General features: G+C 36.9%; 1 protein-coding gene across 4 annotated transcripts; it reads left to right on the plus strand.

Moving 5' to 3' along the window:
• The first annotated feature begins 111 nt into the window (after positions 1 to 111).
• LOC132132213 (jhy protein homolog) lies at positions 112 to 16,970 on the plus strand. Of its 4 annotated transcripts, none has more exons than XM_059544534.1 (9): positions 112 to 768; positions 4,350 to 4,878; positions 11,262 to 11,366; positions 12,174 to 12,543; positions 12,625 to 12,739; positions 13,344 to 13,629; positions 15,683 to 15,769; positions 16,313 to 16,447; positions 16,658 to 16,970. In XM_059544534.1, the coding sequence occupies exons 1-9, from the start codon at positions 536 to 538 to the stop codon at positions 16,856 to 16,858; spliced, it is 2,061 nt and encodes a 686-aa protein (XP_059400517.1). In that variant the 5' UTR covers positions 112 to 535; the 3' UTR covers positions 16,859 to 16,970. The 4 variants fall into 4 exon arrangements, with proteins under 4 accessions (XP_059400517.1, XP_059400516.1, XP_059400515.1 ...); XM_059544533.1 differs by having other exon boundaries at positions 112 to 331; positions 444 to 768; positions 12,174 to 12,739; XM_059544532.1 differs by having other exon boundaries at positions 12,174 to 12,739.
• Positions 16,971 to 17,109: the final 139 nt, after the last annotated feature.

Raw genomic sequence — 17,109 nt, forward strand, 5'->3', positions numbered from 1 at the left:
CAGTTATGCGAGGTACGTAGTGGCCTCCTCAACCCTACAGTCTTTCTGTTATACGCTTTGTGTCCGTCTGAAGAGCTGGGTTTGTTCTGCGCAAGCGTGGACCGCCAAGCGCCCGTTTCCACGGTAACAGTTCAGCAAACGAAACGTTCCCTGACAATGAACGGCTCCTCTTTCGATGTTTATAAGCAGGTTGGTAAAAAAAAAAACAAATCTGGAGCAGATCATTGGATTTGTGTGCGAGGTAATGTTTTGATGCTGTAGCAACGATTTACGTTATTTCGGCGTTTACATTACAGCATTGGTTAACTTGCACCGCTAATTTGGGAAGTTCGTAAACAACCGAGTGAACTATTAACATTTCACGGCCAATAACGTCGCTAGATAAATTAAAATCAATTGTGTTTTCACCACCCATTGTTGATTCTGTGATATTAGCCTTGAAGTCGTTCGTCTCAAAAGCCAGAACAAAAACGTCATCACAAGCTGAAGGGGCCTAAGGGGCTGGAACAGACAAAAGTCAAATTCGAAATGAACAATGACTAGTACAAGGAATAATGTGCCAGTTTTACCTCTAATGTGGGACTCCGATACTGAGAGTTTGGTACGAGAGGAGTACCAGCGAGAGCTCCAGGTGAGAACTGACCTCATCTCTGCTGCTAAATCCAAACAACACGATGCGACTGACATTGAAGAACCAGAGAATTGTGATGTTTATGATAGTCTGGATCTGAAACCAAGAAAAATGAAAGGACAACGTGACCTCCTGAGGTAAGATAACAGTTTGCTATTTCTCCACCATATGATACTACTCTCATGAAACCAGCAGAGTAAAGTTGATAAACTTGACATGCAGTAACACCAGTCTCCTCTTATGTCAAATGCTTTTTATTTAAACTAAAACTATTTTTAAAACAATTTTAATATGCTTAATGTCTTCATATTAATTGCAAGTCAACTCTGAATATATGCTACTAATTAAATAGTTCACCCAAAATTGATTTTTGACATTCTTTTCTTCTGTGGAACACAAATGAAGATTGTAGGATAAATGGGTTTTTTTTCTTTTTTTTTTTTGTCTGTAAATGCAGTGGATTTTCAACTTCTTTTGCCATACAGGTTTTCAACCAGGTTTTAAAACAGCATTTGTAAATGCAGGTTAAAGTATTCCATGTTCCTCAGAGCTGCATTAAAAAGTGTGTAAATGCATCTAAATGACACTTCTACTGCAGCTTATGTGTCTCCTCTGCATTGCAAAGAAAAAAATTGTTGATTCTGATTTCAGTTGCTTGGTAACATCCCAAATGCACGAATTTGACTCAAAAGATGGTGCACACTTCTAGAAGAAAAAAAAAACGTTTTAACGGTACAAATGTCCATAAAACCTGTTGGAAATGATTAATTTCTATCATCGACCGGTCTTTTTTTGTAAAACTTGGTGACTCTACATTATCTATTGCCCCCTTCTCTGTGGAGTCCCTCAAAGTTCAGTTCTTGGACCATTACTGTTCTCCTTGTATCTTCTCCCTCTTGGATATATTTTTAAAAGACATGGTATTTCTTAACATTTTTATGCGGTTGACTCGCAAATCTATTTACCACCGAGGAGAGATGCAAACTGTTCTCTGACTCCATTACTTGAATGTCTCAAGGATATTAAAACCTGGATGTCTTTAATTTTTTTTAATTTAAACGAAGAAAAAACTGATATCATTGTGTTTGGTCCCAGCCGGGTTTGTGACTCCACTCCCGTAAACCTTGGATCCCTGCATCAATATGTAAAGCCAGTAGTAACCAATTTAGGCATTAAAATTGATAGTGAATTTAAGCTTGACAAGCAGATGAACATGGTGGTTAAATCCTGTTTTTATCAATTGAGGCTTTTAGCCAAATTTAAACCTGTTTTATCTTTTAATATTTTTGAGCAAGTGATTCATGCTTTTATTTCGGCCCATTTAGATTACTGTAATGCACTTTACATTGGCGTGAACCAAATTTCCCTTTCACGCCTACAGTTAGTCCAAAATGCAGCTGCTCATCTGTTAACAGGAACCCGGAAGCATGAACACATTACTCCTATTTTGGCCTTGCTCCACTGGCTCCCTGTATATTTTAGAATACATTTTAAGATTTTAATGTTTGTTTTTAAGTCTCTAAATGGGTTGGCACCCCAGTACATTTCAGAGCTCCTGCACATTTACACACCGTCAAGGTCACTGAGGTCTTGTGATCAACTGCGGCTGAATGTGCCCAGGACCAGGCTGAAGACCAGAGGCATCCGCTCTTTTTCAGCAGTTGCTCCCAAATTGTGGAATGATTTACCACTGCATATTAAAGTTGTGCCCACCCTCCACACTTTTAAATCTCGTTTAAAAAGACATTTTTATTCCCTGGCTTTTGACTCACCATAACAGCTGTTGTGGTCTCCGTTGTCGCTGTTACTGTTGATGCTATTTTATTTTTGCTTTTTGTTTTTGTTTTATATTTTTATCTCTGTAAAGCACTTTGGTAACCTTGCTGTTTGTTTAAATTGTGCTATATAAATAAAGTGGATTGGATAGTTATGAACTGACCACACAGAATATGAAGAATATCAACATATTCAGGAGTCAGCTGTCCACGGTAGTCCTTAAGATATCAGCACAATATCACACTTGAAAATTATCGAAAAAGTATCTATTTTTTGTCATTATCGCACACCCCTAATTTATGTTATTTAATTAATATAATTATTTATTGAAAAGAATTGTTAAAATTAATATAATAAATACTTTTGACTCATCCATTTTCTTAAAAATGTAAAGATCAATTTATACATTTATAAGTTTTTGTGAAAACTTGCATTTGAACTGTAAATTTAGCTTTTTAGAGTAATTTTACAGTTTAATATGGTACTATAGACATTGCCCTATCCTGCTTATATGGTATTTATTTTATTTGGCAAGGTCTTAAAAAAAGGTCTTAAAAAGTCTTAAATTTGAGAAAATCCTGCAGAAACCCTGTTAAATACATCACCAACAAAATGACTGAGCTCTTTGTGTTCTGCTCTGCAAACAACCTAGATGACTGACAGCTTTTATTCACATGTAATAAATAAAATGATAGTCTTTGAAAATGATGTTTGCACTTGCATTTTAATTATAAAAAAATATCAAACATTTTTTGTAATTTCCAAACAAGTACCCTCATTTAGGGGAAATTAGAATTTTAGTTCGCAGGACATTACCACAATAAGGTCTCATTCAGCAGTCTGTTATAAAGCAGTTGCTTTGTTACCAATGAATGGACGAGCTCTCTGCGCTGCTGAAACACAGATTGCTGGAATCTGAAGTGTGGATCACCGCATCTGTCTCCACTCCTTCATCTCCAGCCTGACAGTTGTGTCCGCCACTCAAATTCTGCCTCGGGATAAAAACAAGAGGTGATAGTTATAATTTTTTGCAGACTAGATATAATGTGCTAAAGAGGTACTTAACCCCATGCATGTTTTTTTTTTAATGATGGTTATGGTGAACCTCGACAAATACTTTATTGTCAAAATGAAGCAGCACTCTCTTCATATTTTCATGCTCAAGAATGAAATCCTGCTAATGAATAGCGTGCAGCAATATTTGGCATAATATCATTAACGCTAATAACTACCCATTTAGTTTACATCCTCTTTACCGCATGCATTGTCTTTAAAGAGACTCAAGTCTCGCATTCAAAATGAAATGAGCTGGAAACAATAGTCCGCGTTTCCTATTACTGGATTTAATTCTGACACATTTATATTAGCACAAGAGAGACTTTGCATGTTAAAGAGCCCGTCACAGCTGCAAACCCACAGCGCATTCTCAAGACCATGTCATTGGAATCATTACAGAGCCATTCCTTGCCCTTTTGCCCTCATTGGCTGAAGTGCTATGCATCCAGACAGCCTTGTATTTGGCATCATGGGATGTGAAGAGCATCTTGTACTATTCAGAGGCACACAACAAAGAGGCACTCTTCTAATTATTTTAATGAGATCTTTTCATCCAATGATGCTAGGAGCACATTAGGTTGTAGTTTGAACCTATTTCATATGTTTGAATTAGCTATTTGCAAAACTATCCTCAAATTGTGGTCTTCAGACCCATAGTCATTAGGGGTAAGGGAAGGCGGGGGGGTGGGGGGGGGGGGGGGGGGGGGGTTGAGCAGTGTTGTCGATTTTTTTCCTTGTGTTTTGATGGCTGTTTGAGGGCATTCAGACTGTCTTACTGACAATGCCGAAAGCACTAAATGAGACATACCCATCCTCCTCTTCAATTTAAAGCTCATCTTAAGTGTTTATAACTTATTTCTTCTTAACTCTTTTTGAAATATTTCAGAGAATCTACCCCTGAGGATGAGTACGCCGACTTGCGCTACAACCCAAACTGGAGGAAGAATCTGGAAGGGGATCATTTTCTCAACCAGCTAAATACGAGACTTTCTCCCGACTCTTTTGAGGAGTCTGAAGACAGTCTTGAACCCTTGGAGAAAGTGCGTTTAGGTTGCAGACAGGAATATGTTGTTGTCAGTAATCCACCCACAACTCAGATGGACCGTGCTTTATCCCCAACACCTTCATCTCCTTTCCACCTGCACCCACAACAGGAAGACATTATCAATTCCCACGAATCAAAAAGTTCTTGCATGTCCTCTGAAGGCACGCCGCAGGATAATGTAAAGCATCTGAATGTCAAATCAGTTCCTCCCCAGAAGAGAAGCTCTCGACATCCTTCTAATCCAAGGCCAGGGAGAGCTAGAGAAGACATTGTTGAATGTAATAAAGCAACTCTTGGTATCAACATACATAAGCAGGGGTCTTACCTTAAAGCTCGTCAGCAGGAAGATAAAACAGATGAAACAAAGCAAGTAAGTAATTTTTAAATATGAAAATAATATCCTTATTTCTTAATTAGTCTTCTCATATTCTGTTTTATAGGCCATGATTACGTTTAGTTTATGTAAAGCTAAACATTTTAAATGAATTATTTGGAATCATTGGTGACTGAATTGAAGTCCCATTGTTGACCACTAGGGGGTGAACTAACACAGCGTATGGCTCAATGTCAGAAAGCAGGGTAGTTTAGGCCCAAGGCTACTGTTGTTGCAAAGATATTTTCATTTTCAAGATGATTTGTATAATTATTTCCAATTATCCAGTGTCATGACTTAAGTAATGCTACAGAACTACATAACGACCAAAAATAAATAAATAACATAGTGACTAATGTCCATTGCTGTCAGTAGAATGCATATGTTTTATAATAAACATATTTCATATTTCATGTCTATGTTTTTTTTTTTTTTTTTTAAGAGAACTTCATCATTCAGGTTAACTGCATTTATCGTTAAATCCAATTGTGATTTAAAAAGTTTTCTAATGTAATCTGTGTATTTTTTCTTTTTTATGTATTCAATTGTGTGTAGGTTCACATTTTTCTTTTTACACACAAAACATACATATCATGTCTAGCATGACCTGACCTTTATCTTTGCTCTTTTTTAATCTGAATAAGTGACCTTGGTGTTTTCATTGCTCTCGTTTGAAGGAGACTACGTTGCCTAATTTGGCAGACACACAGAGTCTTCAGATGGAGCGGAGAGAAGAGAATGAATCATGTCTGCCTATGTAGTGCCTATTATGAGTTGATCTGCACAACAGTGGCTGTTAAGAACATCAGAGGGGCATGGTTACCAATAGGCTCTTAGTTATCAGTGCACCTGACCCATGGTATAATTGGCAGGGTTGGCTTGTCTGCACAGTGTGGCCCACGTGTATTTGCTAAATTTAAGACCTTACCCAGCCCATCTGAGCCCAGTCCCACCTTAATGTCTCACATCAGCAGCATTAGCATAGTGAAGAGCCGTTCGCATTGTGACATGGTAAATGGAGCAAAGCTCTCCCTGCTATAGATGGTGCCTTAAATGCGCCAATAGTGCCCTGGTATGAATTTAGCGCATTGTCTTTCCGAGAAATATGATGCACTGTAACGTTCCTTTTAAAAGGCGACATTGTACGTTTTAAGTGGCGGCTCATTGAAAAATATTATATTTTGAGTTATTTTCCTCTCTCTTGATGAGTTCCCCAAGAAAATATTCTAATAATATCAATTTCAGTCTGGATGACCGTGAATATCAGTCAAGATAATTTTCAAAAGATTAAGAAGTGCTCTTAAACTTGTATAGAGTTTTTTTAAGCCATTGAAGGGGATCGAGAGAGAATCTTTGCATAACTCAATATGAACTCAGTATGCATGTATTTATTCCAATAGAGTAAATAAATGTTTAGGCCTTTTTCTGTTTATGAAAAATATCCATCAGAACCATTTTTATCCTAGGTACAGATGAGTTAAATGTGTTTAAATATGAACAGTAAACTAACCTAGGAACTAAAAGTTTTTTTAATTTTATTTTTTTATAAAATGCACAGCACAGTGATGTTGACTTTTAAAATTATATATATATATATATATATATATATATATATATATACATATATATATATATATATATATATATATATGAAAGTTCTTAAACACATTCATTTAAATTCCTTCAGGAAACCAGTCACACAAGGCAAACTATCATACAACAAGGCTTTTGCAGTACAACATAACACATAAAGAGCAATAAAAATACTTCTACCACTTGGTTAATGTTTTGCTTTTTTTTGTCATTAGTTTACTTTGAGAGAGAGCACAAAACCCTCATACCTCACGTTCGTTATGTAGCTAAGCATCTGCTTGTAAATTTGATACACAGCCTACACTTTTGCCCTTTTATTTGTTATTTTGTGGCCCCGTTACCTTCAAAGGGAATAAAAAGCCCCTCAGCTCCCATCACTTTTCGGCATCATTATCAAGGCGCGTCTATGGGGCTTTTAAAAAGCCACTATTTACTCTTTCACAAACCCCTAACTCCCGATAATTAGCTTTGTTATTAAATGTACACAATCTCATAATGCACCAACTTCCAACTGGCGTGTGAGGGAGTGATGATGAGCTCCAGCAGAGACCCCTTTGATAAAGACAGAAGTAGCAGTGCAATCTTCTGCCATTGCACTCAGCCCCAATCCCTCGTCATCCCCCAGACCCTCACTTCAAAGCCAGGAACATAATGTACAATCTCTTAATAGCTCTAGACCAAGGCTCCGTGGCTCTCTGCCACTGTATACCCTACCTCAGTGTAAACACCTAATCAAGATTGCCTGGGCGGTCACAATAGCAACCAAATGCAATTCAAGAATTGCGTCCCTTTGAAGTCTTCATCGCAAAAGCTGTGTTTCCCAGTCTTGAGGAAAATGGCAAGCTCCAATCGCCTGACTTTGTTGTGCTACGTCTCAGCCCAAGAGGCAATTACGGGCCCCAATTTGACAGAATAGATATTACGCAGCTTATGAAGCTCAAAATGCAATTTTGTTTGATCATTTCCTCAATTTGATTGAGATTATTAAAATGGCAGACAAAAGGCATTGGTCATGGATGGGGCAGAGGTTGTGGCCTGCTGTGGCTAAGAGGACATGAAGAGCAGGTCTGTGATGTCTGCTACTCACACACCTGTTACAACAGAGCTCAATCTCTCTACTTGAAATGATACTTGCCTGATACAGGAAAATTAGCTGGATACGCAGTTAATCCTGCAGCATAGCAAACAAAGTATTACAATATGATTTTATTCTAAAATATATTTAAATTTATAATGAGGGTCACTGCTGTAAACGTCTGCGTGTTGCCCGTTTGCTGTATTGCAAGTATTGTTTTTTGTGAAATTTAAAAATTTCACATTTTCAACTTTGGATTATGAAATTGAAATACCAATTGCTTTATAAAAAATATGAAGTTTCAGCCCTATCAGAACCAGGGTTAGACAAGATTCACAATTGAAGCATCGGTTCAATTTCAGTTCATGTCCATGAGTTAGATTCGAATTGACCAAACTCCACAGGAATTTGATAATTTCCCCACAGGATAGATGATTTACTAAATTGAAATGAAAATAAATAATAATAACAATAAAAAAACTTTTACAGGTGCAGGTACATTAAGTATATAGAAAAGAATCACCCCTTTTAAAATAATCACATTTTGTTGCTTTGAAGCCTGAAACGAAAACGAACTATTTTTGTTTTATCCAGCTGTATTTACTCAGTGCAACTTATAAAATCCAAGTGAAAGATATAACACCAACAAGTCAGAAAAAAATTAAAATAAAATACAGAATTACTGAAAAAAAAGTATGGTAACACTTTCTATGAAGCCTGTATTTATAATACATTATAAGGGTATTCTTAAGGCATTATAATGACTGCATAATGCATTATAAAAAAACTTTTAATATGTTGTATCATCTCATCAATATTCATAAGAACAGTTTTATTATTATAAGTATTAGTATTATAATATTTTCTTATTTGTGGTTATAGCCTTTAAGAGTATGATGATTTATAACGCAATGAACACGTTGCATCCACTTTTACAATGGATTATATTTCTCATGGTTATAATGTGTTAAAAAGTCTCATATCTTGCCATCTTTCTGATGCTACTTTACTTAAAGCGGTCAAAGACCACTTATAAGTAGTAGTAGTAATAGTAATAATAATAATTTTGTTCTCTCAAACAGCCATAAGATCAGATATCAGATCAGATGAATGTGTAATATGACACATTTCCTTTGAACTATTTTTATTGTAATATCAGTTTGATTATTTTGGTGGTACCCTTTAGACAGCTGTTGATAAGTAACTCTGCAACTACATGTCAACTAGCAGTCAATGGAGTATTAGTATGTCTGCTACTGTAAATTTATGCTAACATTTTATTTTGATGGTCAAACAACAAATTAACTGACTATAAGTGTCTTTGTAAGTACATCAATTATTCTACCATACTAAAGTCTACCATTCTTGAGCTTACTAATACTCTAATGAGAGTTAGTTGGCATGTAGTTGCAAAGTTGCTTATAGTCGATTGATTAAGGGTACCATCAAAATAAAATGTAACCATATAAACCACTGCATTTTTCTGTTGGAGTATTAAGCTCACATCAATTAATTAACATAAACCCCACAGGAAACACTCAAATAACACTCAACTCTAACCACTCAGAAGCTGTAGTAAGAAACTGTGCAGATCCTAAATAAACAATGCCAAGATATGATACAGTCCATTATACTGTACATGAAGTAGATTTAATATGGTGTTCATTGTGTGTTATCAATAATCATACTCTTAAACTTGTAACCACAAATAAGTAAGTATTATGATGTATTATAATTGTAGTTATGATTATCCATGAGTTGATATAACATATTATACGTTTTTTATAATGTATTATGCATTCATTATGATGCCTTAAAAATGCCCTTATAATGTTTTATAAATAAGGGCTTCGTGGAAAGTGTTACCAAAAGGATCAAAAATGTCAGGCTAAGTCAGGTTTAGCTAATTACCTTCTAAATGGCACACAAAACCATTTGACTTTCAGCTGTGGTTATTTTGATTAAATCAACATGAAAAAAGTTTTACTAAAGCATTTCAGTCCTTGTGCAACTAGACTTGTGCAATTTGTGCAATTAAACAATCACGACCAAATTCTTTGCCAAAATGCACCTAGAAGATTCTGAGGCCGCATGGAATACAACTCACCATCCAAATAACAGCATTCCTACAGTAAAGCATGGAGCTGGTAATATCCTGTTACGGGAGTGTTTCTCTGCAGAAGAGACTGAAGCACTTGTCAGGATAGAAGGAAAAATGGATAGGGCAAAATACAGTCAAATTCTTGAGGAAAATCTGCTGCCCTCTGCCAGAAAGTTGTCAATTGGAAGAAGGTTTACTGACCACACAGTGGTTAAAGGAGAAAAAGGTGAATGTCCTTGTATGGTCTAGTCAGAGCCCAAATCATTGAAAATCTGTGGAATGACTGCAGTCAACAAACGGTCACCATCAAATTTAACTGAACTTTAGCAGTTCTGCAAAGAGTGAGCAAATATTGCAAAGTCTAGATGTGCAAAGTTAGAGACAGAGACATAAGACTAAAGGCTGTAATTAAAGCAAAAGGTGGTTCAACGAAATACTGACACAAGGGGGTTATGCTTTTTCCAATTTAGTGATACTTTTTTTTTATTATTATTATTATTATTTTTAATTTTTGATTAATTCTGACATGGTGTTATTTCTTTCACTTGGACGTTATAAATTGCACTGAGAAAATACAGCTGGATAAAACAAAAACTGTGCAAAGCAACAAAATGTGATTATTTTAAAGGGACATGATTTTTTTCTATACCCACTGTACCTGTCAGTCCATTTACATTATCCACTCATCCATATTTCTTTTCAGAACCGCAGTTGAAGACCACTGGTTTAGTCACATATACAGATGCAGATAAATAACTGTCCACATAGTGTCTCTGGCCCAGTAACGTTGAAGGCTGTTTACAAATCAGTACCTTGCGCACATGGCCTTTCGCTAAATAGATAGACCAGCATGGCTGTCTGTTTATTGATGGATATGTTACAACTCAATCCACTCACTGCTGCATGTGTCTCTTTGACCTTCCTTTTTTCACGCTTTCAGAATTAGCTGCATGCATTCAGGGACGCCGCAAGCTGTCAATACTATCGATTGGCAAGAATTGTCCTCGGCCGCCAAAGTGACTGGAAGTTTACTAAATGATTTTCATTACAGCATTAGCTGTAGATATTCTGCCTCTGAACGCGTACATTAAGAAGAATTGAGAGAGTGCACTGATGTAACGTGGACGTATCTAGACTCTTATCTCCGAACTGCTTTGAGAGAATCATTTGAAAAAGAATCAATAAAACACTCTTCTAGACACATGTAGGTCTTTCCTCAGAGGAGCAGTAGTTAGTAATTAAGAATAAAAAGTTGATCATAAAAAGTCAATTGGTATGTTTGCTAGACGCTCAGGGACAAATTATTTTATAGACAAACCTGACTGTCTTGTCAGCTCCATTTTTGAGTAGGTGGACAATTTATTGCAGCTGTCAACATACATTTACGCCAAACGCAGTGTGTAATTTATCATCCAAACATTTCTTCTCATACTCATGGATGTCTTTGTTTCGCTCTCACGCTGCACAGTTTGCCCCTGTTGTTTGCAGTCAATAGTTGAATATAAATGTGAGGCGAAATAATAGCATTTCATCGACAAGGCATCAGGTGAATTGTTAAAAGGAGGCTTATCAAGCAGTCAACCCTTTTCCTTCTTTTTTCTCTTCTCACAGCCCAGGCAAACCTCCTACGAGACTATCAGCACTCATAGCCCGGAGAGTCAAGACAATGTCTTGGATCCCGAGCTGATGTGGCTCCAAAAAACACAAAAACTGAAGGTAGGGCTCACTTTATTGATTCCATCCATCTCTATCTGTGCAGATGTAGGTGGGTCTGCTCGGCACAATCCTTTGCCTTAATGCATAACAGTCTGCGAGGGCTTCCTCTTAAGATGAAAATGTCTGCACAGTGGGCACAATGTCACCAGGGATTTCAGTTCTGCTGTGATGGACGCAATTTCTGATAGAGTTGTTCAGGCACAATGGAGCCTCTGAAATGTCTTGAAAAGGAGCCTGTGCCGAGGAAATAGGGGGAATGGAGAAGCATCATTATTTTGAGCACTTGAACGGTCACCTTAATGCCAGCAAGCAGAGAAGTGTAAATATTTTCCCATTAAGAATGGTGCAAGCTGGTGTTGGCTAAATCAGAAGCATTACATGCTGAGGCACAGCCTCAGACCACACAAGAATAATGTTCGTCTGTCCCCCATGAATGCCAGGCTCTCCACAAAGAAACATATAAATGCTCCTGTCTTTCTTCTCTCTCTGTCATGAAAATATCAATGAAGCCACAGTTACATAAGGACATATCTCTGCTCAATGGGATGTATTTTTTTGTAGCGAATTAGAGTATGAAGGGCACTGTTTCCAAAATCTTTGTCATGACTTGAAGATAAAATTAAATTTTTAAGGTGCATTATTTTGTGCAAATCGATTTTGCCCAAAGAACCCTTGTCATACTTTGGGAAAATTATTTAATTTATGCTAATATCATCCTTTTGTGCCTTCAGACTTTGAAAAACAACAATCTAGAATTTAGCTTCATGGTCAGATCTTATTTTTCTCCTAATTTTTACCCAATTACAGCAGAGCCATAAAGAAAAGAAGGAACTGAAGAGGAGGGAGCGATCCAGCAACCACCAAAATCAGCTCAAGCCTCCTGAATCCAAACCCAGAGCGCACTTTGAACCCCTTACAGAGAGGCACGTCATCAGCACTGATCACCTGCCACAGGACTCTGAGGAAGTTTACACCCATGACCCACCACAACACCAGTCCGGACATCCATCTCACACTCATGCTCCACCGAACCTCAACCTTGACATAAACCTCCACACAACTGCCAACCACACACAACCACTGAATATTTCCCAGAAAGAGACCCTTTTTACTCTTGTTTCTCAAGTTCTGCAACGGAATAGGACTGATCTATTTAACCCACCCATTTTACAACAAGGTTATCCATTTTACCCTTATGTGCCTCCTAATTCAGTAGGGCAGATGGGATTGGCTCCAAAAACTGTTGTATCTTCACCAGCCCTCAAGTCTGGAGTGTTACAAGCCGTGGACAGAAGTGTTCCTCAGTGGCATGCTGGGAAACCTACTCCCAATACATTTGAGAAGACATCATTCAAGAATCACAACAGACTCAGGCAAGTCCAGAAACATACTTAATGCAAGTATTTAGTATATGTTCACTGTATTGTTTTTAAGGCAGCAAAGTGTCTTTTTTCAGTCAGCTTATTGTGGGTCAGTATTGCTCATATTTTGTCTTACCTGTTGATTTACTCAAAAATGCAATTCATACATTTAATGACTTGAATACACCACTTCTACTTTTTAATTACTGAATTTAAATTCATATTAATATTTTGTAGACAGCATTATGTCAAAAAAATGACCATAAATTCTTAAAAAGAAAACTTATTTACTTTTGCCTGATTTTTTATTAATCTGTAATTTTAGCAAAACTGATCCACGACCATTTCATATTTGAAATGGTATCATGTTGTGCATCCAACATTCAGGGAAAAAAAAAACACTTATAAAACAGGAAATTATATAATTGAGAAAACCCCTGCAGACACTCATGAGTGTGTTATGGTCATTAAGTCTCCTAAAACATCAGATTAATTTACATTTTTAGGCAAAGAGAGAAATTACACACTGCAGCTTTAAATAGACTGACTTTATTGAATTTAGAATATACAACATGCAAAATATGTACCCTAGGTCCTAGCATTCATGTTTCCATAGGATACCAGTGCTAAAATTGCCCACGTCTTCTCAAGTGGAGGCCAGCCACTATCCACCTGAGTTTTTGCCCATTGATGAGGAGAGCGTGGAACCCTGTGCGCTCCCAACACAAATCTCTGGTCCGTACACAGTGCTGCCCCCTATAGCCAAAGCTAACTGCAGCGACACTGAACTCTGCTCGGATAGATCAGATCAGCAGTTGAATCCAATCCAAAGAAGCAGTTCAGAAGGTTACCTTTCACAGATGGAAAAACACAGACAGCTGAAGGCAAATTCAAATTATAAGGTGTGTATATGTGTGTTTACTTAAGATTTTTTTTGTTTATCCTTTGTCTAGTATGTGACTGATTTTACAGCCTTTAGTTTTTGGTCTTTTAAATAAATGTAAAATATGAAAACATGACATGTTGCATTTATAATATATAGATTTTTCTCACAGTATAAAATTTTAAATCAATTTTAGTAATGGAGAACCTTTGGAGAATCATATTTAGGGGTCGGTGGCATCCAAAAAGTTTAAAACCCCTTATTTAAACCAATTATCGTAATAAATAGCTAAACAATAACTACAGCGCCCAGTTTATTCTTAGTAAACATCTTTAAATTGCCATGACAGTATCTCAATTGGGCCTGTTGCAGATGTAACAATTATTGTGTGGGCCGATTCAGACAGCAGGTTAATTGTATAAGTAATTGAAGACACTCTTAATTGCAATGAGATGATGATATAAGGCACGGTCACAAAGACAACATTGAAAAGCGTTAGAGGATAAGTTGATTACGCCGCACCCCCGTCTGTGCGGAGCAGGGCTGGTAAGATGGTGATTTGCATTTAATGATGGCCTTTTTGTCCTCTGAGTTCTGCAGGAAAGTCCCTCTCAGGAGCAGACTTACGCCATTTACACAGAGAGGATATTTATATTTACTCAACAGTTTTGTATATGTTCATTTGAAGGAGTGAAGGAAAGTGCACCCAAAAATTACAATTATGGCAACACTTATTCCAAACCTGTACTTTCTATTTTTGAACTGTTTTTGTCAATATAATTTAAATGGGATCCAAAACAACATCGAACAATTTGACTTACACTGTATTGATAAAAACATATATTCTAAATTTGGCTGAATATGTACTCACCCTCAGGCCATCCAAGATGTAAATAAATGTGTTCCTTTGTCTAAACTGATTTGGAAAAATGTAGCTTTACGTCACTTGCTCACCAATGGATCCTCTGCAGTGGATGGATCCATAAGACTCTGATCCATCAATTCATGTCTTGTGAAGTGAAAAGCTGCATGTTTATAAACACATTAATCATTAAAACCTTTTAACTTTTATCTATAATATTGTCCTTTATCTATAATATTGCTGTCTCCAATTAAAAAAAGTTGTCTCATCTGAATCAGGAGAGTAATATTCACAGATTAAGGACCGTTTACAAGCGAAAACAGTACAGAACAGTTCTTAACAAATATGTCAGTGGATTTTGATGTGAAGACAACAGGGGATGGACTTTTGCCAGAAGCAAAGATGGCTTAAAGTTAAAATGCCTTAATGGTGGATTTGTTTCTTACAAACACGTAGCTTTTCATTTCACAAGACATTAAGTAATAAACAGCCGTTTTGTGGATTATTGTGATACCTTTATCAGCTGTTTATACTCTCATTCTGACAGCACTGGATCTGCTGGTGAGCAAGTGATGCAATGCTAAATTTCTCCAAATCTTTTTTGATGATGAAACAAAATCATCTACACCTGGATGGCCTGAGGATGAGTAAAGTTTTAGCAAATTAAAATTTTTGGGTAAACTTTTCCTTTAAGTGATGAAAGAGTTTTCATTTTTGGGTGAACTGTCCCTTTAAATTATCGTAGTGTCTGTATTATTATGCTTCTAGATCAGTAAAATTCTTAGTGCTGTATGAACACGTCATAATTTAAGGGTCATTTTGTCATGGAACACATCCACTTGATGCTGTGTCCGGATTATACGGTTCTTACACCATAAAAACGATTGCTTTCCTGGGAGCAGCTTGCTCTCCTCACCTTGCTGTGCCCGCCATCATGTCTCATAGGATTATAGGATAAATTTATAAAACATCTAGTGTGGCAGCCCAAGGGGAAGCAGATCAGAGTGGAAAACAGCTGTCCTGCAGTGTCCATGACCAATGGCTGAGTCCTGAGAATCCGAAGGAGCCTGACCTGATTAGTGCTTTTGTTTGCAGATTGTTGCATGAGTGCACTTTAGGATTAAGACTGTTTTTCTCACAGTATCTTTACTATTTAAACAATCATGTGGATAGTAAATAAATGTATATGCATTACAAAATGTCTTCTCAGGCTTATACACTAAAGGACTACAAAAACATGAAACAGGAGGTGAAACTTGGAGGTCTTGGACCAACAAACACAATACCAGAAGCTGTGGTAAATACTCACTTCAGATTGTATAAAGACTTAAGCATCTGGCGATATGCATAAATAATGTTGTTTAATCAGAATAATTTGTGTGTGTGTGGAGACTTAGGCGAAAGACTCAATGGATAATTGGTGATCTCCTTGTTGAATATTGATTTAGCAAATCCCTAATTGCTCCGTCCAGTTGTCAAGTGTGGCCGTGTCTCAATAACCCCTTCTCTTTTCATTTCCTCGTGAATTTAAAAGACTTGTGTTTATGAACACAATAGAATTGGACTAACTAATCTAATGAGCATTGACTGAGTCATTTTCCAGCTCGGCTGATGTACAAATTTTCACATAAAATAACTGTTTTTGCACCGCTCACAGCCTGAGAGAGGTGTTAACACTGATTCTGAAAGGGATGATGAGTTTTATTTGGTTTTGTTTGCCGCTGTTGAGTAGCTTCATGGAGGGATGTACAAAGATACAGAGGGGCCTTAGAGAAGAAATGGCTTAGGTAATTAAAGCTCCCTTTTGAAATCTTGCTGCTCTTTCTTTCACTGCTGTTAGGCAGAGAAAATTAGACGACAGAAGCTGTATTCAAATGTGATCCGCGAACAGAACAAGAAGATAAGTAGGATTCCCTCTCTGTCGGCCAAGGACCCAGTGGGCAGTGACAATAAGGACACCGTTCCCAGGAGGAAGGTAAGAGAATCTCATTCTGAAAACAGGAGCTTTATTTAATCCGTAAATCATAAATTGTATGTCTTTAATCTAAAGTGGTTTACGTGTGTATATGTCATCATATTTTTATTTCATTGTTTTATTGTTTGTTTTTTTTATTCAAATTGAGGTCATAATCTCGTATTGTTACTTTTTTAATCTCAAATAATTTTTCAATTTTATTTTGACCAGGCTTTAGAATATGCCAAAAATATCGCAAAGCCCAAACCCCCTCCAAAGCCAAAGGATAGACCCAGAGAGCAGAACGTGAGTGCACAACCTCAATATCCACAGGAAATGGACCCATTCAATTTGGCCACTCTGGAAATGTTGAGACGGCACAAGGAAGAGAAATGTGCGGTGGCTCGCTTCCGAACCATTCCCGCCATTTAATCTAGGGCCTTTATTCACTAAAAAGCAACATGTACATGAGTTGTTTCAATTGCACTTCTGTAGAATCCCAATTTTTCCTTGCTTTAACTCTGCTTTGATTTTGTGTTTACTGTATATGAACTCAATTTAATCCTGCTCAGTTGCAAAGCACTGGAAGTGGAACAGGTGTTTAGCACATAATAAACTGTGTACTTATTTTAATTTTTCAATATAAAGAAATCTCAAATTAAATTGCTGTGGGGTTTTGTTTG

Source organism: Carassius carassius, chromosome 49 (genome assembly GCF_963082965.1).
Source record: "Carassius carassius chromosome 49, fCarCar2.1, whole genome shotgun sequence".
In the NCBI taxonomy this organism is placed as follows: domain Eukaryota; kingdom Metazoa; phylum Chordata; class Actinopteri; order Cypriniformes; family Cyprinidae; genus Carassius; species Carassius carassius.

Coding starts and splice junctions, on each gene's coding strand:
- LOC132132213 (XM_059544532.1), top strand. CDS start 536: ATGACTAGTACAAGGAATAATGTGCCAGTTTTACCTCTAATGTGGGAC. Junction 12,740..13,343: donor AAGAATCACAACAGACTCAG/GCAAGTCCAGAA, acceptor ATGTTTCCATAG/GATACCAGTGCTAAAATTGC. Junction 16,448..16,657: donor ACACCGTTCCCAGGAGGAAG/GTAAGAGAATCT, acceptor TATTTTGACCAG/GCTTTAGAATATGCCAAAAA.